Genomic DNA, 24,249 nt, shown 5'->3' on the forward strand with positions numbered 1-24,249 from the left:
ATCTGGGGCCAGTTGGGGGCCACCAGGATGAGGCTCACCTCTTCCACCTGAACTCTCTGTAGAAGTGGGTGAAGGAGGGTGAAGGGAGGGAAGGCATACAGGAGGCCCTGTGGCCACTGGTGTGCCATGGCATCCGTGCCCAAGGGAGGATCGTCCCTTTTCATGGAGAAAAAGAGGGGACAGTGAGCTGTCTCCCTCGAGGCGAAGAGATCGGCTGTGGCTGTACCAAAGCGCTCCCAGATCTCGCTCACAACCTCCGGATGCAGTCTCCATTCCCCGGTGAGGGGTCCCCCTCTGGAGAGCCGATCCGCCGCAAGGTTCACCTGACCCGGCACGTGCATCGCCCTGAGGGACGTGAACCGTGGATACGCCCACTCCCATATTATCTGAGCCAATCTGAAAAGGCGCGGGGAACCCAGGCCCCCCTGCCTGTTTATGTATGCCGCTGCGGCTGTACTGTCCGTCCTTACCAGTACATGCCGGTTTTCCAGCTCTGGCCGGAAGTGCAAAAGAGCTAAATGGATAGCCTGCAATTCCAACTGATATATGTGCTGTGTCAACCAGGGTCCGTGCCATTGGCCACTGATGCCTTGACCCTCGTGTACGGCTCCCCAGCCTACCAGGGAGGCGTCGGCGGACACCACCTGGCGACGCAACACCGGCCCCAGTGCATTGCCCCGTGCTAAATTGGCTGGTTCCTCCCACCAGCGGAGAGCTATGCACAGTATGCGTGACACCAACACTCTGGCATGCAGATCTCTCTGTGGACAAAGACACAGGCTCAGGAGGCAACGCTGCACTGGGCGCATGTTCAGAAGGGCCAGGGGCACTATGTGCACCGTGGCTGCCATTAACCCCAAGAGTCGGAGGCAGAATCTCCAGGTCACTCTGGCCCCCAAACGAAATTGGGACAAGCACGCCCTGAGGGTGGCCTGTCTCGCAGACGTCAAAAAAAGACTTCCTGATTTGGCATCCAAACACATGCCCAGGAACTCTGTCGATTGCAAAGGCTGCAGCCTGCTCTTTCTCTTGTTGAGGCGCAGGCCCAGGTGCTCCAGATGCTGCAGAAGCCGGGTCACATTGATGCGACACTGTTCCTCTGAGCGAGCACACACCAGCCAGTCGTCCAGGTAATTCAGGATGCGAAGACCTTCCTGCCGCAAAGGACCCAGGACTGAGAGTGCAGATCTCTGCGGCTAAAATCTCCCTGCGCTGTGGGTCTTTCACCACTGTAAATGTGGCTGACCTCATCAGCGGGGGTGGGTGCCGAAACTGCAACCGATAACCCTGAGTCATGGTGGACACCACCCAGGGATCCCCCCCAAGGGTCTCCCAGGACCGCAGCCGTCCCGAGGGACGGCAAGGGGGGGCTGGGTTCCCACAACTGTCAGGACCGTGGGGAGGGCCTGGGGCTCTTCGGCCCCCGGCCCCTCCCCTTTGGCTGACCCCGTCTAGTCCTACCCCGCCGGCTGGCCTCCAAGTGGACCCTTAGGTCACCTGGAGCCCCAGACCGCAGGGGTAGCCCGGCCTGTGGAGTTGTTGGGGCATGCTGTTCACGGCCCTGCCGGAGCATTACCGTCACCTCCCGAGCACAACGGCGAGCCTCTTGGCCCTGCTGGAGCATTTTACTTGCATCTGGCCCAAACAAGGCCGATGGCACCACCGGCAGCCTGAGCAGACAGGCCTGGTCCTCCCCTTGCAGGCGTGACTGACTCAGCCAGAGGTGGCGCCTCACCATCCAGAGAGAGGCCATAGCCCTGCCTGTTGCCACTGCTTGCTCCTACATCAGCTTAGCTAGGATCGAGGACACCTGCTGTATCTCAGCCGCCAGAGCGGAGCCTTCCTGCTCCAACCGTTTGGACAACTGGCACTGATACAAGGCTAGAATAGCCCCTGTATTGACCAGCTGTCCCTGGGTTGCCATAGCTCCATGCACTCTGGTGAGCATGGCATCCATCGTTTTAGTGTTTCTGCTTAGGCAGCCTGGCTTCCCCAGAACCGACTTGGTAGGGGACACCAAGGCCCAAGGTTTGATCCATGGGAGGTGGTGGTCCACAGCCTATCCTCTCCCGACCTTGCACACATGCTAGCCGTCTGCATAGACCTGACCAGCGATGGGCTTCAGCCGGTTTCTCAAATTGCTTGAGCACCAGTTCCTCTAGATCGGGAAGCAGCAGTACGGAAAAAGAATGCGTCTGCCCCATCTCTTCATCATCAAAACGGGAGGCCGTCCGGCCCTGCTCCGCTGGCAATTCAACATCCAATGCCTGAGCAGCCCGAGTGATAACTTGCTGATAGAAAGGAGTCGAGCGCTCCTACTCCTCCTCTACCTCTTGCTGTGCCTCCACACCCATCTGGCCGAGGGGGAGGTCTTCCCCCTCTGAGTCCACCCCCAGAATGTCAATTTCCCCTTCATCCGACGTGGGGCATCCCTGCCCCAACTCCCCCTGCTATGCCAGTGCAGAGGTGGGCGGCTGGGTTATGGATGGGACCATCATTGCTGCTGCAGAGGAGGGGATTGCTTCTCTGAACCCTCCAGCAGCCACACCTGGGGTATGAATTAATGAGTGAGGCTCCTCCCCCATGTGATCATTCCAAACCACTACCCTTGGCTGCTTCGCCCGCTGCGGCTGCCCAATGGGTGTGGCCGGACGTTTGAGAGAAAACGCCAAAGCCCTAGCCTCCCTCACCCTTGCTGGCAGGATAAAACAATTCATGCAGGAGGCGGGGTCCTGGCTGGCCATGCGCGCATGGTCCCGCACCAGACAACGCAAGCATTGATCATGACCGTACTCCATTGGCATTTTTACCCCGCAGCCCGAGCAGGCGTGGCCCCTTGGTCTAGACATTTTCTCTGGACCAAAACTTTCTTTTTATGTTTGAATGCTTTGAACTTTGGGAGACATAGCTTATGCGCGTGGCACTAATCACCCCACGCTGACACCGAAACTCTCGCTGTCTGCGGGGACGTGCCCTCTGAAACAATTTACTCTTTGTTTCCTGGAATTTACCTGCAGCTTAAAGTACGCCCGTTCGCTTCCTCCGACTAGGTCGGGTTTTACGAGGGACTATGGCTGTGGCGTTAAACTGCGCCCGTTAATACACACAGCCACACTCTGGCACTCTTTTCTCTCGGTGGTACAGCGATCAGCTGTGAAGCACTCCGCCGCTTCCTCCGACGGGGTCGGATTTCACGGGAGACAATGGCCACCGATCGGCAAGCCGATCAAGCCACGCTTCCAACAGCCTGTGCAGTAAAGACAATACAGCGATCCAGAGAGGGGCACGTAGACCAGCTCTCCTACTCACTAGGTAAGCGGACAACGCTGTTGTCACCACACCTGCTGAACCCACACAACTCAAACGCTTTGCTTCTTTCTTCTCTATTTGCTTTGCTTTTTTTTCCCTATTCTCTCACACACGTCTACTGCTTGTCCGTGGAAATCAAGGAATCGAAGAGGCCACCACAAGTGGTGTGTCTTAAATAGGCCTTTCACACCAAAAAGAACCATGAGCCAGTTCCAGGCTGGTGCTGGGGTCAGTTCAAAACTGGTTACAGCCTTATCCCAGTTATGAACCGGTTGGTTTCACATCGACCGGAGACAGCCATGGAGCCGGCAAGAGAGCAACGTCATGACGTAACTGTAAACGTGTGTGTACGTCGCCCGACGCCGCTGCTCTTGTGGCTAACGCTAAAGCTACCGCTAGCTTTAAGCACAACAACAGCGGCGAATACGTCTTATTTTTACACGTGTTGGCTCTCGCTTTGCTTTCCTAACCAAACAGGACCCATACAGCGTATTCTCGCCGTTCAATTTGATCGCTACGTTTGGTAATTATGTTATGTTTACGTCTCGTAGTAGCGGTGTTTTTAAATATGGCGGGCATGAGGTTTGAGTTGGTCTGGTTGGTCAGGATAATCCCTCCCCCAGCCGCTGGCGCAAGCAGTTCTTATCTCAAACCCTGCTCAATCCTGGTGTTTTTAGTTGAACCGGTTTTTACAGCCCGGAGCAGGCTCTCTGGCGGTGTGAAACCAAAACACTGTCTCTAGCTCCGAACTAGCCCAGAACTAGCGCCGATTTTGCGGCGGTGTGAAAGGCCTAAAAGAGTATCCACGTCAACTGCCCCCGTGGGGGTCAGTCCCCGTACATATGGAATATGTAAGGTGGAGAGATAGTCTCGACACGATAGAGAACACAGGACCCTTAGAGCCAGCTAGTGTCTGGAGGCCAAAGCATAGGAAAATCAGAACCAGCGAGAACAGCCTGGGACTCAGAACACAGGAGAAGACCCAACTGGATTATAACATCAGCCTGTCATACTCTACAACTAGGCCTACTCTACATTCCAGCCCTGAAGGTTATGAGAAGGTGCTCTTTCCGTGTGGTTGCCCCAGGTCGTCTTCCTGGTGTATTTCCTTGGCATGATGGCTTTTCTACAATGTGTATGACATTAAAATAAAACATATGTCATGTAATATTACATTAAAATATGTTTAAGACTAAACTTAACTTGTGCCTCATGGTGGCACAGCATTTGGCTCACTTTCCCCCACCACCACAATTTGAGAAAAAACTACCTCTCTTAGCATTTCAGGCTAATCTTCAGTTATTAGCATCACATGGTTTCATTTGTTGGTAGTTCATCAACACGTATGATAGAAGTTTTTCTACGTGAATACATTTGCTTTGGCACAACAGTTGATTAAGTTGACAGCAAGAAAATTTACTTTTACATGCAAAATACCTATTTTGGTGAAAAAAACATGCTTACCACAGCACCATGAGGTCCTCTTTTTCAGGGCCATGGGGAAATGAGAGGGGCTTGAAAACATATATCTCACATGACCACAAATGTTTTCCGTTGCCTAGATACAGGGGGTGGCTCACATTACCCGATGCCTCAGATTCCCCCGTTCTCCCCTATAGTCTATTTCGACTTTAAAACTGGTTTCTGAACTTGTGCTTTCTAAGTAATGAACCATAATGTACAACTCTGCATTTGTACAACCTTCATTTCTCTCTTGTTCAGTAAAATGTGTCTGCAATAGGGGCTGCACTCTCTGACTAGTTGTGTTGACACGGTACGCTAAGCAGAGCCGGCCCGAGGCATAAGCGAATGCCAGAGGCATTTTTTTTTTTAGTTTGTGTGTTTGATATCAACCTCATATTATGCAAATGAAGGTTATCATACAGAAATATGTGGAATACAATGTGTTGGTCTAGATAGTTGATAGCCTAATAATTGAATCAGTTCATCTGGGAGGTAATACGAGGTTAACTGATCACGTTACGTTCATGTCCATGCAGAGTGTGTATTAAAAAATAAATAATAATAATTTAAATGGGCTGCCCTCAGTTGCCCATGCACTGTGTATAGTCTACAGCCTATTTCAGCATCGTCTGTGGAAAAAAAGATAGCTGGACAACAGAGTTCTTCTGCTTCGTTCCTCTCACTGCATTTAAATGCATTCATTATATTACAGAGAAATATGTCCCGTAAAAGAAAAAGAGCTCCAAGCCCAGCCTTGTGGACCCTGCATAGTATTTTTTTTTTATTAATATTTTTATGGAAAATCCATGTGTCTTTCTCTAAGAGCTTCTAATTCATCCGACCCAGTGTTTCCAAATTCTTTGTTCACACAAAATTCCTCAGATTTAGCCTCTTAATTTTCGTCTCAAAGTGCACCAGATTCATGCATTTCACTTTAAAAAGGTAAAATAAATCTCCCACCTAGAAGGGTCAGGATCTCGACTGACTACTATTTTCTTTTTTTTTTTTTTTTTTTTTTTTGTATAATTCTTTTTATTGACTGACTACTATTTTCACCCAGCTGGACATTGGAGGCACTAGAGGAAAACACTGGATGTGTGATTGACATTTAACAATAGTCAATGATTTGGGCAGCGCTAACATTGGGGAGGGCCCCCTGATCAAATTCTGCTTAGGGCCCCATGAAGGCTTGGGCCGGCTCTGACGCTAAGGGTCAAATATAATAAACAGTACAGAAAGTACACCGGTATGAATTTGCGCAACAGTATGTATTTTGATTATAGCTAGAGCAGCTCTAAAGAAGCAATAACATAACAGCTAAACATGGAGGTCAAAATATATCACCTTATCATTTTAAACACATGTATAGAGATAATGGTAGCAATTTCTATATAGACATTTGTAATATTGTAATCCCAAACCCATTTTAAGACTAATTTCCTCCGTACCCTGCAAGTCACTTATTGTTGTAATAATGACATAACTGTAAATATTTGTTTTAACACAAAAATAGCATTGGACTGTTTTATTCAATACAAGTCAGTATATCAGACAGAAAACAAAATTATGCCTTTTGTTAAATAGTTTCTGCAAGCTTTCTCTCATGTCTTTAGCTCTAAAACAGTATATAAGCGGATTGATCATAGGAGGGCCAAGACTATAAAGCATGATAATTACTACTCGCATATCAGGGCTAAATTTAATGCCAACATTGCTGGCTAGATATGTAAAACATCTGGGTAAATAATAGAGTGTTATTATAATCAGTTGAGGACTACAAGTGGACAGAGATTTTAGGCGACCTTGTGAATCTCCTATTTTAAGAACACTTATAATTATAGAGCAATATGAGAAAGTTATGAAAACCAGATGCCCCAGTAGGGTAACCATTGCAAGTCCAAAAGCGGGAATACCATACGGGGCCCTGTCAACGCATGCCAGTATTGTTATACCAATATGATCACAGTAGCAGTGGTTGATTATGTTTGAGGCACAGTACGGAAGGGGCCATGCCCTTATAACAAACATCATAGGGAATGCATTGCCAATGACCCATGCACTAATACTGAGAATTAGGATGGTGGAGTTTTTAAGAACAACTGGATATCTGAGAGGATGGCAGATAGCCAAATACCTATCCAAAGCCATTAGAAAGAGAATATAGGAATTCACTGTGCCGAGAAAGTGAACAAAGTACATTTGAACAAAGCAAGCAGTGAATGAAATGGTCCCTGATTGAAACCAATACTTACTGATGATCTTAGGTAAAGTGGTTGTGCTAAAGAGAATGTCACAGATACTCAGATTAAGAAGTATGTAATACATTGGCTTATGAAGGCTGCGGTCAGTTGCAAACAAGAATAAAACTGTAGCATTGCTTATCATAGTAAAGAAGTAAACCAAGAACAATACAGCTGAGACAAAGCCTTGGTACTCTGGGTGAAGTCCAGGGAATCCAATGAGGACAAATTCCGTCACAATGCTATGATTTCCCTCTGACATGATGAAGTTTAAATATCCGAAACACCTTAGAAATATACATATGAGGGAAGTGATACAAAACATGTATTAAAACAATTGAATATAATTTCAAATATATAAAAAATAGATATACTTAATCATAATTTAGCTGATGTGTATTCTAAAGCTTTAATATTGATGTTTCTTAATATTATAGACAGTGTTCCCAGAACCTTTAATTTGCCTTTCTTGGACTCAATCTATTAATGCTTACCTTTCTCAAACAGTACAGCAGCATACACTGCTGATTCACCTTTTAAAAAGATTTAGTACAGCCTGTCTTGTGATTGCGTAATAGTGTCCAACCCCCCCCCCCCCCCCCCTCCTCCTCCCCCCTTTTTTATCTTTGTGGATCCCTTACAATAGCTCAATCAAGTTCTCTTTATAACAGCAATTATTTCATTGAGCAGAGACACAACCAAACTCTCATGATGAGGCCTGGACCATGAAATAAATGACAGAAAATTCTAATTCTTTGAAACTGGAGTTCTTATGGGACCTTCTGACAAAATCTAAAAAATAAATAGCAATTTACATAGGCTATATGAGTTTTAATTTGTATCATTCGTGATACATCCGGCATTTTTGACAATTTATTGCTCACAGTTTGTTTATATAAAAAACAAAAAAGAACACATAAAACACATCATTGTTAATTCAACTATGTGTTTTTTTAAACACTTTTTTGAGTATTTAACATACAAAATACCAGTTTTAATAAAGCATGAAAACATTATACATACACGATACAGGATATGTATCTGCTATAATGAAATTATCACGAAGCAATGAAAAACCCACCAATGAAACCAGTAGGTACTTGGAAGAGGATTTCAGAGAGGATTTCAGTTAGTTTGGCAATTTTTTTTATCACAACAACTTTATTTTGCTACTTATAATGCATATGTAAAAATAAAACACAGGTTATAAATATTTAAATTTCCTACTTTAAATATAGCTAATTATGTCATTTAAACCATTCATTGGTTTACTTAAATGATAAAAAGACTGTATGCTGCTTTATGAAATGCAAAATAAATGACAATTGACAAAGTTGGAAATAACTCGCCTTGTATGGGGCCCGTTTCAGGAAAGCAGGGTTAACAAACTCTGAGTTCAACCCTGAAAAAATAAACAAATGGTCTTATGGGGCGAATAATTCAGAATAAAACAGGGCAAACATTTTTTGTTTATAGAATCATTACGCTTCCGTATGAGAAGCAAGCCTATTTAAAAAGTTAAGCGTATCAGCAAAAGTATTGAGCTGGCACGGCACAAAATTGCTGACAGTGTTTTATATTCGCTGTATAAAATGTAGTCAATACATAATCCTGTGCAGTAAACAGACTGTCTTTCACTCCCCATTTAAAAGGATTGAAATACATTAACATCAAACACGACAGTTTTATAGAGCCTGATTGATTTATAACAAGATCCATGTTCCTCAAGTGATCACAGTTTAAAGTATTAAATAATTTCTATATTCATATAAGGCTATTAAACGAGACTTGACTGTGACTTTAGGATCACACAAGTGAACTGTAACGATCGCGTGCAGCCGCAGCGTTACATTTCAACCTGACAGAAATCTATTCAGTGGCACAGATGTGAGAAAACTCCCGTTAATAAAAAAAATAATGAGATGCAACACAGTTTATTAATCTGAATGTAGAGCATGTTCACGATGTGTAAGGTGGCCCTGTATGAACGACACAAGGTCTGAGAACTATGCTACCCCAGTATTCATATACGTCAGCGAGATGGGCTTATCTTCCTCCACCCAATGTCACATCAATGCCCTTTTTCGGTAAGAGGAAATGAGGCAGAGTAAAAATCTGACAAGATGGCGACGCCCAAGCCCCATCCTCAGCGATTTTTACCAGCATCCAATAAGGAAGTGACCACAACTGTAGTGACCCAGAAGTGCCACTGGGGGCTGGATGCAGAAGACAGCCATTTCTCATTGACTCCAATGTTAAACATGGCGTTTTCACTGCATTTTTAAACCTATTTCAGGCCTGGATTAAAAAAAACATTCTAGTCTGTATGTTTAGGTCATATCTCCATGACAACACTGAGGTGGGTGAATTTGTTTGGACCACGCTAGTTTTTATTCTTTTGGAAGTTAAAATGTATTGGCGCGATCTCTTGAGTGACAGCTCTCCGCCCGTTGTCCCTCACTTTGCCTCGGCTACCTCCCTCCCCCCGACGTGAGGCGGAGTAAAAATCTCACAAAATGGTGACGCGCACAAACCAGGATTATTGGATGCCGTGTGAATAACTGAGGTCAGCCCGGATACTAGATCCATATTATTTACTATCTATGGGCGACGCGCATAAGCCAGGACGATTGGATGCAGTTGGAATAACTGAGGTCAGCCCGGATGCTACATCAATTTTATATACTATCTATGGTCAAACCACCTATCCAGCAGGTTAGACCCCCGGCGTATGTTGCAGCAGTAACGGTCCTTGAGTTGCGCTGAACCTGCTTCCTGAAACGGAAAACCCAGAGTTTCCACTAACTCAGAGCGAAATTACTCTGAGTTGCCTCAAAACCCGCTTCCTGAAACAGGCCCCTGCTGTATCTATTTTGATATTCACATTTTCCACAAGGTTTGACAATAAAATAAGTTGTGAAATATTCATTAATTTAGCATTGCATCTATCCAGTAAAAATTCATCTTGACGTGTAAGTTACAATTTTGATGTTTGTCTTGCATTAACTTTTTCAAAATTGGCAACAATATCCATGAAAAAACACTTGTGGATCACTTTATGAAGTCTTTGATCTTTGATGTCTCATTAAAGCAGCTACGAGTAACATTTAAATATCTTTTAAACAGCCTCATGTTTCCTCTGATAATCATAAATTACCTTTAACAGCAAACGAGACCATCAGTGCAAAGAAAGACGTTTTTATATAGTTTTTATTACTGCTTTTGGTCTGGTCGCACACCCAGTCCGATTTTCGCAGATTTCAGTGTGGCGCAGCAACGCGATTTGAGAAGCCTATCCCTCCAGGTGAGGGAAGGGGAGCGGGAGCCTTGTTTGAGACAGTTATTTGTCGTCATAATGACTGATAATGGGGCTGAACCATCAAAGAAAAAAAAAGAAAATGCAATGAAGAAAAGCTAAAAGGGAGAGTGATAGACGGGCGGGAGGAGGACGTTGTTGGCAACGTGTAAACATTCACGGGAGCGAACTAGACTGCAGTGTTTAGGCTACTCCTAAATGAATGAGCAGTACTAACACAAAGTTTACTTTGCTTCACCATCAACAGATTACCATTATTCATCTGAAATAGTCATTATTTACAACAACATAAACACATAACCTCATCGTGATCCATACTGCCGTCTCTCGTTCATTCGCTTTCTGTGAGGACACGTAATCGTTCAGCTCCGTGAGAGTAGGCTTGTTAGGTGACACTGCATCAACTCATTGCAATCAGGTGTGTTTGGCACTGACTGGCATTAGTTGATGCAGAGTCACTAACCACTCTCACGGAGCCGAAAAGAGTCCGGTGCCCTCACACTTTCAATAGGCTACACGGACATGCCCTATATTGCGTCCTATTCATTTGACTCTTGCACGGACGGAAGGCGCTAGAAAACAGCTTTGCGACAGCTGGGGTCGTAAAAATACTACCGCTTTTGTCCAAAGAGGCCGCCAACGGACAAAGTTACTCGTAGTGGCTTTAAGGCTCTCTTGTGCATGAATGAATGCCTCTGGTGGATTATCCGTGCATTGCATGTATTTAATTGTATATCAGGTTTTTCAGGAAAAATTATCACACTGATGATGTAGTGGTCTCAAAAATCATGCACCAAATATGATACACTTGGCGCTACTGGACTGATTGTGTCATATTCTTTAATTGAAACACAGTATCAGTAATTTTTGTCTCATTGTTTTGGTAGTTCGCATTATGCGTCAATATCCAGCATATCTGACAATAACTAAAACAACTATACTGCATTAAAAATTCCCTAAGAAGTTCAAAACCCTCTGCCTTAATGACCTTTATCTGGTAACAAACGACTCCATAAGTATGAAGTGCTTTGAGTGGTTAGTCTAGTTTTCCAATCAATCCATGACTGAACTTATTCAAACAACTGATCTGTCGCCACACAGTCAAATCATTCTTCACCAGCTTCAGGTTCCTCGAAGTTCATATCAGCGAGGACCACACCTGGACTCACCCCACCGACGCCATCACAGAATGCGAAATACAGCATCCGGTCTCGCACCGGGATTCAGTGACAGTTTCATCCCCCATAAGACTTCTGAACCCGGGATATGTCAATCTCACCCCATGTCACTTACAAAAGTTAAAGCCCCGGTAAACCCAAATCCGCAAATTGGTTTAGATGAGGCGGCTGTGCTCTAGTTCTCATGACACATTAAGTATTTCGAACCAATCAGGTTATCTGCCCGAAGGTTCGTATGATTCGACCAAGCTAAGACAGTTCTGTCAACCGGTCTAGACAGTAAAAATGCTGTCTTTTTAAATATTTATTTTCAATCAGATTTTTGTAAAAGCTTGTTGAGAAACTCAACTTTTATATTTTTCATATTTAGATTTTTACTATTTCAGACCAAATTTCCAGAGGCTTTTTTATCTGTTTGAAAATATTTTTTATATAATCTTGTTTACATTTAACACCTGTTCATGTTACATCTGTTTATAATTATAAACTAGCTAGCCAGCTACAAATTTAAATAAGCTGGGGTCAATATCCAATGTGATTGGATAAAAGGTCTTCCAAATGAAAACCTAATGTTCTGGTGAGCCTTAAAAAGGCCTCAAAGCTGTCTGGTGAACTCCATCGCTGGTTGTAGTGAAAGCTGTTTGATTGAGTTTAGTTATTTTTGTAAAATCTAATATCATATTCTCATAGAAGGTATGATTAACAAAAGGTTGAATGATAGTTCACCCTAAGAATAGTTTCTCACTATCTACCTTTTTGCGTTTTATTTAAATGTTTTATTCTGACGAATATGCCTTTACAAAACGCTTCAATCAAAGTAACTGCATTTATAATAGGTGGTTTTGACACAACCAGAAATGCTATGGAAGTTGGTGTGGTTATGTTGATATTCTATATTCTAGCTATTATAGGCAATGTGGTAAACATCGTCTTCATTATTTTTGACAAGAGACTACACAAACCAATGTATCTTCTTATTTGCAACCTTTCTGTTGTTGATATACTGTACACCTCCAGTGCCAGTCCAACAATGATCGGGGTGCTACTTGCTGGTGATAAAACTATATCTTATGTGCCGTGCTTCATTCAAATGTTTGTGTTCCATGTCGGAGCAGTGATGGAAATGTTTGCTATAACGGTTATGGCATTTGATCGATTGATTGCTATTGGTTATCCTTTACAGTACCACAGTTACTTGACAAATTTGCGAACCCTTGTCCTTATATTTATCCTGTGGATTGTTGCCTGTTGTTTTGTGGCTATAATGCCTGCAACCCTGCTTCCTCTTCCTCACTGCAAATCAAGGCTGAAGTACGTCATGTGTGACTATGCTGCCATAATACGCACTACTTGTGTTGAACTCTCATACTACTTCAATATGATTACCATCATATCATTTTTTCTCATGTTCTTCACTTTTGGTTTTATTTGCCTGTCATACCTGGGGATTATATTTTTTGTGCGACTAGCTTCAATTAACAACAGAAGAAAAATGGGCAGCACTTGTTTGAGTCACTTGATCGTGGTAGCGTGTTATTACTTCCCAATATTTGTCCGCATTGTCTTGACCAGGGCAGGTTTGGTATTGACTCTTGAGGAGCGCCATGGTTTATTGATTGGGGCCATCCTCGGCCCATCACTTGTAAATCCTTTTGTGTACTGTCTTAGAACAAAAGAAATTAGGTATAAGATCTTTAAAATATTTCAAAAAGTTAAGACTTCTGAGTAAATTCAGAGTAGTATTATACTAAATTGTTGTGTGTGTATGTATATGTATATGTATATGTATCTGTATCTGTATCTGAACTGTTTGTCTGTGTAATATGTGTGTCAATACACTCTGTGCCATTGATCTATTAAATTAAACAAAGGCTTTGAAAGAAACATCAAATGTGCCATTTGATTCTGAAATCATAAACAGAAATGTCAGATGTTGTTGTTTTAAAATAATCATGGTTAATTGTCTGACGTTTGTTAATTGTAATGGTTAAAGTTTATCCATTTATTTATGCCTCAATCATTGATCACACTAATTGTTGATGAGGAGCAGCTGGAAAGACAGGCAGCGGCTCAGGGCTGATTAGGCTACCAGTCACAGGTGTGCAGGAGAAGCCCAATGAGGTAACCTAGTGGACAAGTGGGGAATGACAGAGACATCTGAAGTTACAACCATACAGTTGATATTTCTGCGGTGTGGTGGAGTATTGTCAAAAGCCGATGTACATTAACAAGGTCCTTTATTCTCTTCACACTCTTGAGACCTAGGCAAAGACTTAGCAGACCCCTCTCATTTTAGACCTATTAGCTTGCCTAATCTTGAATGTAGAATTCTGACCAAAATCTTAGCCATACGCTTGCAATGTCCCAATAAAGTTGGCTTCATGAAAAATAGAACATCACCTGATAATATAAGACTTTTGGTACATTTAATGTGGTCGAGTCAATTTCAAAAGACCCCAGTTACTGCCATCTCCTTCGACACGGAGAAAGCCTTTCATATAGGGTGGAATGGCAAGTTTAAGTAGTGTTGAAGGAAGCAGTTAAATAGTTTAGCGTAATCTTAAGCTACAATATATGGACAAAGATATTGGGCCACGTATCACACCTTACACCAACAGGAGCTTTAATGACATCCAATTCTAAATCAATAGCCATTCATTTGGTCCCCGTCCTTTGCAGCTATAACAGCTTTGACTATGCTGGGAAGGCTTTTTACATGGTTTTTGAGTGTGTATGTTAGAATTTTTGGCCGTTCATCCAGAAGAGCATTTGTGAGTTCAGACACTGATGTTTGACTCAAGGGCCAGGCTGTGTGGGGTCTTAGGTCTGAACATGTGTGTATGAAATCATTAACTTGATATGCCCAGGGACTGCAGACGGAAATAAGAAAACTGCTGTGAAGCATCTTTTCTATGTTAGATCAATGCTCTTTTTGTACATGGTCCCTGACAACTATTCTGAAAAATAAAATAAAATAAAATAAAATAAAATAAAATAAAATAAAATAAAATAAAATAAAATAAAATAAAATAAAATAAAATAAAATAAAATAAAATAAAATAAAATAAAATAAAATAAAATAAAATAAAATAAAATAAAATAAAATAAAATAAAATAAAATAAAATAAAATAAAATAAAATAAAATAAAATAAAATAAAATAAAATAAAATAAAATAAAATAAAATAATTCCCAAGGTGTTTGATGGCTTGGGCTGCTGAGGTCAGGACTCTGTGCAAGTCAAGTTCTTCCACACCAAACTTGGACCTTGCTTTGTACCCTGGGACACAGTCTTCCCCAAATTGTCCCCACAAAGTTGAAAGAAAATAATTGTACAAAATGTTGTGGTAAGCTGAAGCATTAAGATTTCCCTTCACTTGAACTACATAAGGGGCCTAGGCAAATCCAAGAAAAAACACCCCTAAGCATCATCTAGCCTGGCGAGAACAGCCCGATCTCGTGCAGGCTTCACATTATTTTCTCTCCCGCATATCAGCCTGACCTGTCTCCAATCTCCGGCGAGGAACCCGGCCCTGTCCGTGAGTGGAAGTCAGCACTGATTGTTACAATTAAGCATGTGAGATATGGTTGGTCTCACAAGGTTAAATTGATGACTACATTAACCAATCAGAAGCTGCCTTCCATTATAAGGGACAAATGTTAGGTCAGAACGAGGGTCATTTATGGACATGGCTCCTCCCCAAAGAGATTGGAGAAAGGCCAGACTGATTCGCAAAAGCCAGGCCTGGAGTCAGCAGGTCTAAGATTCTCAGAGGCCATTGAGAACCATGGATGAGGAGAAGGTCATCATTGAGGTGAAAAACCACAAGAGTATTTTCAACCCCAAACATTTTTACAAGGGCAACATTACAATAATAATAATAATAATAATAATAATAATAATAATAATAATAATAATAATAATAATAATAATTGCTGATGATAATAATTCCACTCATTGCTCATTGAAAAATACTTTGTTTTTTAAATAAGTTCATAAAATATCTTTCTTTGCATTCATTTGATTCCCAACCAACATGGACATTAAAAAAATGGAGAAATTGCAATTAAAAAGAAAAATAAATTTTATTACTCAAGTGAAACTGAATTGGTGTGCTATTGGTTGACATTGGGACAATGACCAAATGTTATTAGAAACTGCGAGTGGCCGAAATTGACTTAAGATATTCTCGCTCCACTTCTATAGCTAATAAACAGTTTGACACTCTTGTCTTGTTTAATAAAATGCAACTTAGACACAACAAACTCTTTAACTTTCATAAGCTCACTTGTCTGTCACTATAGGAATTGTTGCAAAACAAAGCAGTAGCTGTTTACTGCGTGGTGTCACCAAACCCTTTGAGGTTCATTACCAGAGCTCAGCACTGAGGAGGCATCACTCCAGAGGGATACGCGTGACAAGGCTTTCCTATCAACACGTCGTAAACATTGAAGTCATTAACGCTAATGAGCTAAGTTAAAGAAAGAAACAGTATCCATGACACAATGAATTGTTGTGCCACACTCACCAACAAAGTTCAGTGGGAGAAGAGCTCTTCTGATGGCTGACGAACAGCTAACTAATCAGACAATAGTAAACATCACCGATGAGAGCCAATCTGGATGTGTTGTTTGTCTCCCAAGGTTCATGAATTGCATAACAAGTAAACTTTCAGAAAAGAAAAAACTGTCTTGCATCAGCTGCATATCCCCCTCTAACAAAACAGCTTAATATATCAATAACACAATGTTTATGGAGACATATACAGCATGGAAATGATAAATATGACCAAAACATAAATGTGCCCTAACAATATATAGTATGCATGGATTTTTTCATTGTTACAGCCCTGTAAAAACTCTCTATATTTTTTCTCCATTAAAAGAACATTGATTTATCTGATGATCATTCAATTTAGTTTATCATATCATAAATCCAGCCATACACTACCAGGCCAAAAAAAAGTCACCACCTGGATTTTAGTAAGCAAATATGCAAGAGCCCTACATTGGTCAATAACGTCATTGATTAATATGTTTCAGTTGGCAACAAGTTATTTAACCCTACCTGATGCAGTGAATAGCTTCTTCTATTCGTAAACAACCATGTCAGAAAACATATGCTGTGGTTTTGGAAAAGATGTAACGCCCGCATCAAACAATGAAAACTACTAAGGAGAAGCTTAAACTAAAATTGAGTTGATCCGTCCAATGCATTATTTAAACCTGGATGGATAGGGGTGAACCGTCATCTTTGAGTAAGAAATGTGGTCAGAAAGAAATCTTTAATGATCGTGATGGGAGATCACTTAAGATATTTGGAGCAAATACAAATAATAAATATCAACAGTAGAGAAAACATGTCCTTTTAGCTCAAAATTAAGAAGTTTTATCCGGTGGTCATCAAAATCTACATCTTAAAAATATTTTTCTTCATGAAATCATTTTTTTTATGTTGAGTTACAACAATAACAGGCTCAAGGAATTGTAGTAGTTTAAACTTCATATGGCCAACTCTAGTGATGTTTTATTAATAATATTTATTTTATTTTGAAGTTCTGGTCTTTTTTTCTGGTAACTCGGATTTTACAATGCCAATTAATATTGTTGCAGTTTAGGAATAAAATGTATGAATATGTTTGAATAAAATGAGAAACTATTTATTGCTGGTTGATTAAATGCTGAATATCAGTATACAGTTACATGTATTTATAAATTGCCAGATTACATTAATTGCTTCTTCTGGATAAATTAATATCCATAATCTACCGATAAAAGCCAAAAGCCTAATTGATATCTACAGTATATTGTGCCAATAAAATCCTACTGCAGACAATGAAATGAAATTATAGGTGTGAAATGAACGATATAGATTATATATAAAGGTTATTTTAATGTGCCGTTATTTTAAACATCACATTTCAAATAATTTGCTTCATTGGCAGATTGTTCGAAGATGTTAGGGTTATTTAAAGAGTCTTTCAAAAATTGTGACTTTACACAACATCAACAAATTCAGCAACATTTTAGTTAACTTTAACGATGAACCATAAGGCCCCACTATCTTTGTCTAACTATCAATACATCCCTTGTTTGCAGTAGCATAGCCACCTTTAGATCCACCTGCTCCTGTGTAGTAGTAAGTAGTAGTATACATTTTATTTCGGTCCATTACAGCATAGTACATACACTGTAGTTAGATCAATAAAAAAACAATGGCCGAAAAGGCTTATTTTTGCCTACCATATCAAAATTGTATTTAAATATCGAAACAAGAATAGTTGCAAAACCTGATTTCAAAAAACAGAAAACAGTAGTTATTTAAACAAAGCAAAACAATAAAAGAAAAGAAAAAAAAGAAAAGAAAAAGTTCCATAAATGATTGAATATAGTTTCACCTTTAAATATATATCATCACATGTTAGGCTCCCATATGTATTTACACAATGTAATACATTTAACAGTATAGATGTACACATTGAAACAATACACAATGGATAACAAACAACAACAAAAGCAACAAATAAAACATAAAAATAAAATAATATAGGGGAGAGTGGGGGGAGATGTGCCACTTTTTACTCAAAGTGACTTTAAAGTGAGGCCTTGACAGTAAAGTCTCCAACTCAAATATGTAGATATATTGTGCATCCCTGGCAATAAAAACTTTGGATCTGGAATAAACTGTTGAGGAAATATAGCTTTCGGAAAAAACACAAGTTGTGCCGTTGGAGAGAATACCATGGGGTAAATTGTGCTATTGATATATATCTCATAAACTGTAATGCGAGACACATCCATTAGACAATCACTTATTTAAGGTTTATTTAAAGTAAATAAAGTACATATTTTACAAAGATTGAAGGCCAATTTTATTAAACAAGGCCTAGCAGATCTAATGACAAAATGACAAAGTCACCATCATAATCTTTCTGGCCATCTGAACTCTCATCAGTGGTGTCATTAAGTGGAATGGAGATGTCACTCTCTTCTGACCTACTGTAGACAATCACTTTCTTTTGGTGACCAGCGTATACAGCCATGCTAATGGCACAACTCTCAGAAATGTACTTTGCACTAGCTGCTCCGCCCTTGTAGAACCAACTGCCACCTGGCATATGCAATTCCCCCTCCATTTCTGCCTTTAAATCAAGGCTCAAAACCCATCTGTACACCCTGGTTTTTCCTCCCCATTAACTATCTTACCTCTGCACTACTATCTTTGTTTATATGTAGATGTCTGGGCTTTATGTCTTTTATTTTGGTTATTGTTATTTTACCTTCATTTTTTACCTACTGAATGCACTATATACAGCACTTTGGACAGTGCAAACTGTTATAAATGTGCTTTTATAAATACATTTTACTTACTTACTTACTTACTTACTTACTTACTTACTTACTTACTTACTTACTTACTTACTTACTTACTTACTTACTTATAACTCACCCCATGGCCCTCTGGCACAAATCTCCTCAACCCCAGAATGTTGGATAATAAGCATGATGCAGCAGTTTAGGGCTGACATTGTGCTAACTATATAGACACAAAGTGTAGCAAAGCACTAAGACATGTGTCAAATGTTTTCAAACGTGTCTATAATTGTTCAGACACAATAATCAAAAAATCTTGATCATGGAAATTTTACTTTGAAAGGCAAAAAACAGTTTTTTTGAGCTTAAATGTGCTTCTATCTTATTTCATGTTTCTCCCTTCTTTACAGGATGAGTCAAATGGATGGCTCTTCTTAAATATGTGGTCACATTTCCAATTTCTTCTATGGTTTTCTAGAAACAAGGGGTGGCACAACTTCCCCACCGGCACAACTTAGGCCACTCTCCCCTACTGTATACATATCAAATCATGACCATAACTATATCATATTTATAATTATATCAACAAGTACTTCTGTTGGAGTTATTGTCATAATGATGTTTTATATTTTTCTATTACCTTGAATTTGAACAGTTTTTTAATTTTCTAATTGAGCTGCACATTTTTTATTTGTTGTCTGAGTTGTTCCAAAGGTAAACCCCTTTACAGATAAGCACCTATGTTTAGTGTTAGTTCTTCTTGCCCTTTAATTTTTGAAGATACATCTTCTTCTTAGTTCATACTGGCTTTCTCTAGCCCTGAATGGCTCCTGGATGCAGTGTAGAAGTGCATTATTCTGTGCCTAACAGCAGTGTTGAGGTTAACAAGATCTTTTAGTTTTAAAGTGTGTGGTTTGATGAAGAGAGGATGTGTTGCAGTGATTGGGTTTATATTATTTATCTGAGGTTTCCAGTTAAGATTATTATCAATTATGATGCCCAAACATGCCTTTTTTCAATTACACGTTTAATTTTAACACCATTGATCTGTGTCTTTCTTTTTCCAAAAATAATGTTTTTTTTATTTTGTTTATGTTCAATGACAGCTATAATAGTGTCAAACCACTTCTTTAGAATTGTTCATTCATTTTCCATTGCATGTCTTTTTATTTCCCTCCAGCCCAGTTTCTTGCCTGAAACATATCTCCTTTCATATGATCAAAAGCGTAAGTGTGGCAGAAGTTGTTCAATGGTGAATCTACTGGTGGAAGGAAGCGTTATCACGACACTGCATCAATTGTATTTCCCCCCCCCCCCCCACGTTCATGGTGCTTCACCATTGACTTTTCCTCTAAATACCTAAAATATAAAAGGTGTCATTTTTAAAGTCTCATTGCATAAAATCATATAATTATCTATTAGTTTTGCTTCTTTATTCCCAATAAATGAAACTCACAATATGTGTTGTTGTTGATGTGGGGTTTTTTCTGATTGTGAAAGTAAGAAAATAAAAATTATAGATATTGCTACATAGTGTTGAATATAGATGATTTAGGGGGTGAAATTGAAAAACAAAATGTTTAATTCCTTGTAGAATAGTCACAGTTTAAACATTCTAGTTAAGGATGTAGATTATATTGGAGTCTAATTAAACACAGAGAACGATAGTATTAGCTCCCCTCTTATTTGTCAATGTATCTGGCACGGAAACAGTCCGATCACAGCCTCCGGTCCCTGGACTTCATCTCATTTGCCATCCCGTCAGTCCGTACTGAACTGGGCAAGAAGGCATTTTCCTACGCTGCGCCTGCAACCTGGAACAAGCTCCAGCAGAGGCTGAAGCTGTCCAGTTTTATTTCTTTAGGGGATTTTAGACTGCTAGTAGGAAGGCTGTTGAGACAGTCCGTGGGGGTCTGCACTTGTACATAACTTAACTTGTACTTAATTTGTTCTTTGCCCTTTGTACTGCATTATTTTACCGTTTGTGTTCTGTGTTGTGTCTCCTGTATGTTTAGTTAGTCTGTAACTTTGTGTTGCTGCTGATGCCTACCTGAACAGGTCTCTCTTGTAAATGAGACCCTTGGTCTCAATGAGATTTTACCTGTATAAATAAAGGTTAATAAAATTAAATAAAATTGCCTAAATTCCAAGCTTTATTATTAGATTATTTAGACTTGTTTGATAGGATTAACTATTGGTCATTAATATTTGAACATACAAGGAATTAGTCCCTGGGTTCCAGCTGCTCTGAATGTACTTGCACACAAAGTGCCTGGAACAAATGTACAGAAAGATACTCGAAACACATTTATTTATTTATTGTATTGGTTTATTTCAGGGACATTGCACACTAATCAACATTCAAAATGTAAGTGAGCCAGAGTTAGCCAAAGAGGCTAGTTTTCATCTGTTGTCCCCTGCCAGATATGTAAAAGGCAACCTAAAATTACATAAATAAAATGCATGCATAAACAAAGATTAAAAAACCACATAGTCAACTCAGAAAATACAGTAACACATAGTAAGAACAAATTGACAGACAATGGCAAACAAACAATAAAATAAGCAGACAATAGGAAAGTGCGCAAAACAGTAGATAGAGCAGGACAGACACACCTACAATAAAAACACATATACAGCAGCATAACGCACAAACATGCAGCACAAACATATACAGCAGCATAAAGCACAAACAAGCAGCCCAAACATATATAGCAACATAAAGCACAAACATGCAGCACAAACATATACATTTAGACACTCACATGAAGGTTACTACGTGTCAAGTAACATGGCATTTAAAAAAAAATAAGTAACATAATGATACTTTATCCTTCTCATAATGGTACTGTTCAATATACTATAATGTAAAACAAATTCAATTTACTGGGTTTCAGCGGGTATTGTATTAAACCCATAAATATGTGTCCATCTCAAACATGTTATTTCATGCTTATCTCTTATAGGTGGTTTTAGTGCCCTCTAACTATAGCATGCTTTAAAGAAATAACTGGCTCCTTATTAGCCTTTTGTTGTTTACAAGCGACCTCCCCAGATCACTGACCTCAAAAGACACAAGAGGGCAGCAAAACACACACAATGCAACTGGTCTATTAGAACAAATGCCTTTGGTTTATGAATTAATTCAGTGTGAGCCGATGGCTCCCTCTGCTGTATTTTTGTTGTCAATACTTACAGCAATGTAACTGACATCTCTTTTAGTCTGGTTTTTAAAGGGTCATTTACACATATGAAATACGTATTCATGCTGTTGTCAGATTCCACATACAGTTCAGTTCTTCACCTTATACACCTCCGACTTCAGCCACAACTCTGCATCATGCCATGTCCAGAAGTTTGCTGACGACACGGCCATCATGGGGTGTATAAGGGGGGACCAAGAGGAGGAGTACCGTACTCTAGTGAGTGACTTTGTCACCTGGAGCCATGCAAACCACCTGCAGCTCAATATATCGAAAACCAAAGAGCTGGTGATTGACTTTGGGAAGGCAAAGCCACGCCCCCAAGCAGTGGAAATCGATGGGGTAGAGGTGGAAACTGTGGGCAGTTACAAATACCTGGGAGTGTGGCTGGACAAGAAGCTGGACTGGGCAATAAATACCAGCCATCTGTACAAAAAAGGCCAAAGCAGATTATACTTTTTAAGGAGGCTGCGATCCTTCAACATCTGCAGCAAACTTCTGCTTATGTTTTACCAGTCGGTGGTCGCCAGCATCCTCTTTTACGCTGTGGTGTGTTGGGGAGGCAGCGCAACTAAGAAGGACTCCTCCAGGCTGGACAAGCTAATCAAGCGGGCCGGCTCTGTGGTCGGCATGAAGCTGGATGGTCTGGTGACAGTGGCAGAGAAGAGAACCGCAAGGAAACTTCTGGCCATCCTGGAGAACACCGGCCACCCTCTGCACACTGTCATCAGCAACCAGAGAAGCTCATTCAGTGACAGGCTGCTCCTCCCCAGATGCAGAACCAACAGACTAAAAAACTCATTTGTCCATCGTGCCATCATACTCCACAACTCCACACATGGAGGGAGGAGGGGGGTGGCTGATGGAACATAACCGCAACAGCTTGCATAATCTATTTATTTATTTATTTATTACTACACACTAAGGTCAAACAGAGATATAAATGAATAACTGTTGCTAACATCTGCTGCTGCTGCTTCTTTTTAAAATGTATTTATTAATATAAATCTGTATTTTACTTTTTTACCATGTATATTGATGCATTTTAGTGACTTGCTTGTGTCTTGTTGCATGTACTACAGCTGCTGCTGGATTTTTGAATTTCCCTGAAGGAACACTCCCAAGGGATCAATAAAGTGTCTATATATCTATCTATCTATCTATCTATCTATCTATCAACTAATAAGCGGCACATTTCAGTCCATTTTTAAATATGATGATGATTTTGGTTTCCTTGAGAGGTATTACCATGTTAGTCAGAACAGAGAATACGTTGAATCCTTCAAGTTAGTTTAAATTCAAAAAGCATCACACAAGGTAATAGAATTTTCTGCTGTCTATTCTGGGCTTTAATCAGTGATAATTTTGAATGGAATGATAAGACCTTTTTTTAAACATTAGTTAACCTCGGCAACCTATTTGTATGTACTGTATGTGAAGCCTGTCTTTAAATTTGTAACTCAATAAGTTTCATCACTTAGGTTTCATCTTGCACACATTCACATTTAAATAAGTAACTTAAAATACAGGTTGTAAAGGGTATTTTCATTTCTTATTTATTTTACATGCCTCAATGCCTTACAAACTTAATTTCCCATGACTTGGCAATAGGAAAGCCTTTTTAGATGATCACATTAACATTTTTTTTAAAAATAGAAACAGCTTATAAAAACAACTTCACATGGTCTATGATGAGACACTGGATTTACAAGTTTATGGGATAACATATTCACAATAACTAGTTTCCTTTACAACAATCAATATATACATATACGCTGTATATCAGCTGAAAACAGTAGTGCTGTGTAGTTTTACTGTATTCTTGACAAAAATATAGATTTTATGAACAAGTTCAAAAGTACCTAACTGATAAACACTGGTGATTTATTTGTAAAATTGTTTGCCATTGGTGCAACTGCTGGAGGAGAAAAATAAGCATATAAGAGCTATGCGTGCATGGTAGTGTAATGATTGATCAATAATGAATGGTGTCCTTAAAATGTGGTTCTTTTACGTTGTCTAACAGTAGGTCAACTATGTAACTATGTATCACTGTTAAACACCTTCTGCATTGTAGAAAAATAACAATGTGCTCATGGAACAGAATGCCAAAGGAACTTTGTTTATAGCGAAAAGAGAAGGATTTGGTAGCACAGCATGTCTTTCTAAGCTAGCAAGTCAATTACAACAGTGTCATAGGGAGAGAAAAAAGAGAAGAATGTAACA

The 24,249-nt window shown here is 40.2% G+C and overlaps 2 protein-coding genes across 2 annotated transcripts; one reads left to right on the forward strand and one right to left on the reverse strand.

The window, feature by feature from the left end:
- Window positions 1-6,312: 6,312 nt before the first annotated feature.
- LOC307248355 (olfactory receptor 10A6-like) lies at window positions 6,313-7,275 on the reverse strand (the record flags this gene model as incomplete). The annotated part of the gene is made up of 1 exon (XM_080024757.1): window positions 6,313-7,275. One exon carries the CDS (start codon window positions 7,273-7,275, stop codon window positions 6,313-6,315), a length of 963 nt encoding a protein of 320 aa, XP_079880883.1.
- A 5,022-nt stretch (window positions 7,276-12,297) lies between these two features.
- LOC307248356 (olfactory receptor 2AT4-like) lies at window positions 12,298-13,236 on the forward strand (the record flags this gene model as incomplete). Its single annotated transcript, XM_080024758.1, has 1 exon — window positions 12,298-13,236. The coding sequence occupies one exon, from the start codon at window positions 12,298-12,300 to the stop codon at window positions 13,234-13,236; it is 939 nt and encodes a 312-aa protein (XP_079880884.1).
- Between the last annotated feature and the right edge of the window lie 11,013 nt (window positions 13,237-24,249).

This window comes from Ammodytes marinus (genome assembly GCF_949987685.1).
Source record: "Ammodytes marinus genome assembly, chromosome: 3".
Lineage (NCBI taxonomy): Eukaryota > Metazoa > Chordata > Actinopteri > Uranoscopiformes > Ammodytidae > Ammodytes > Ammodytes marinus.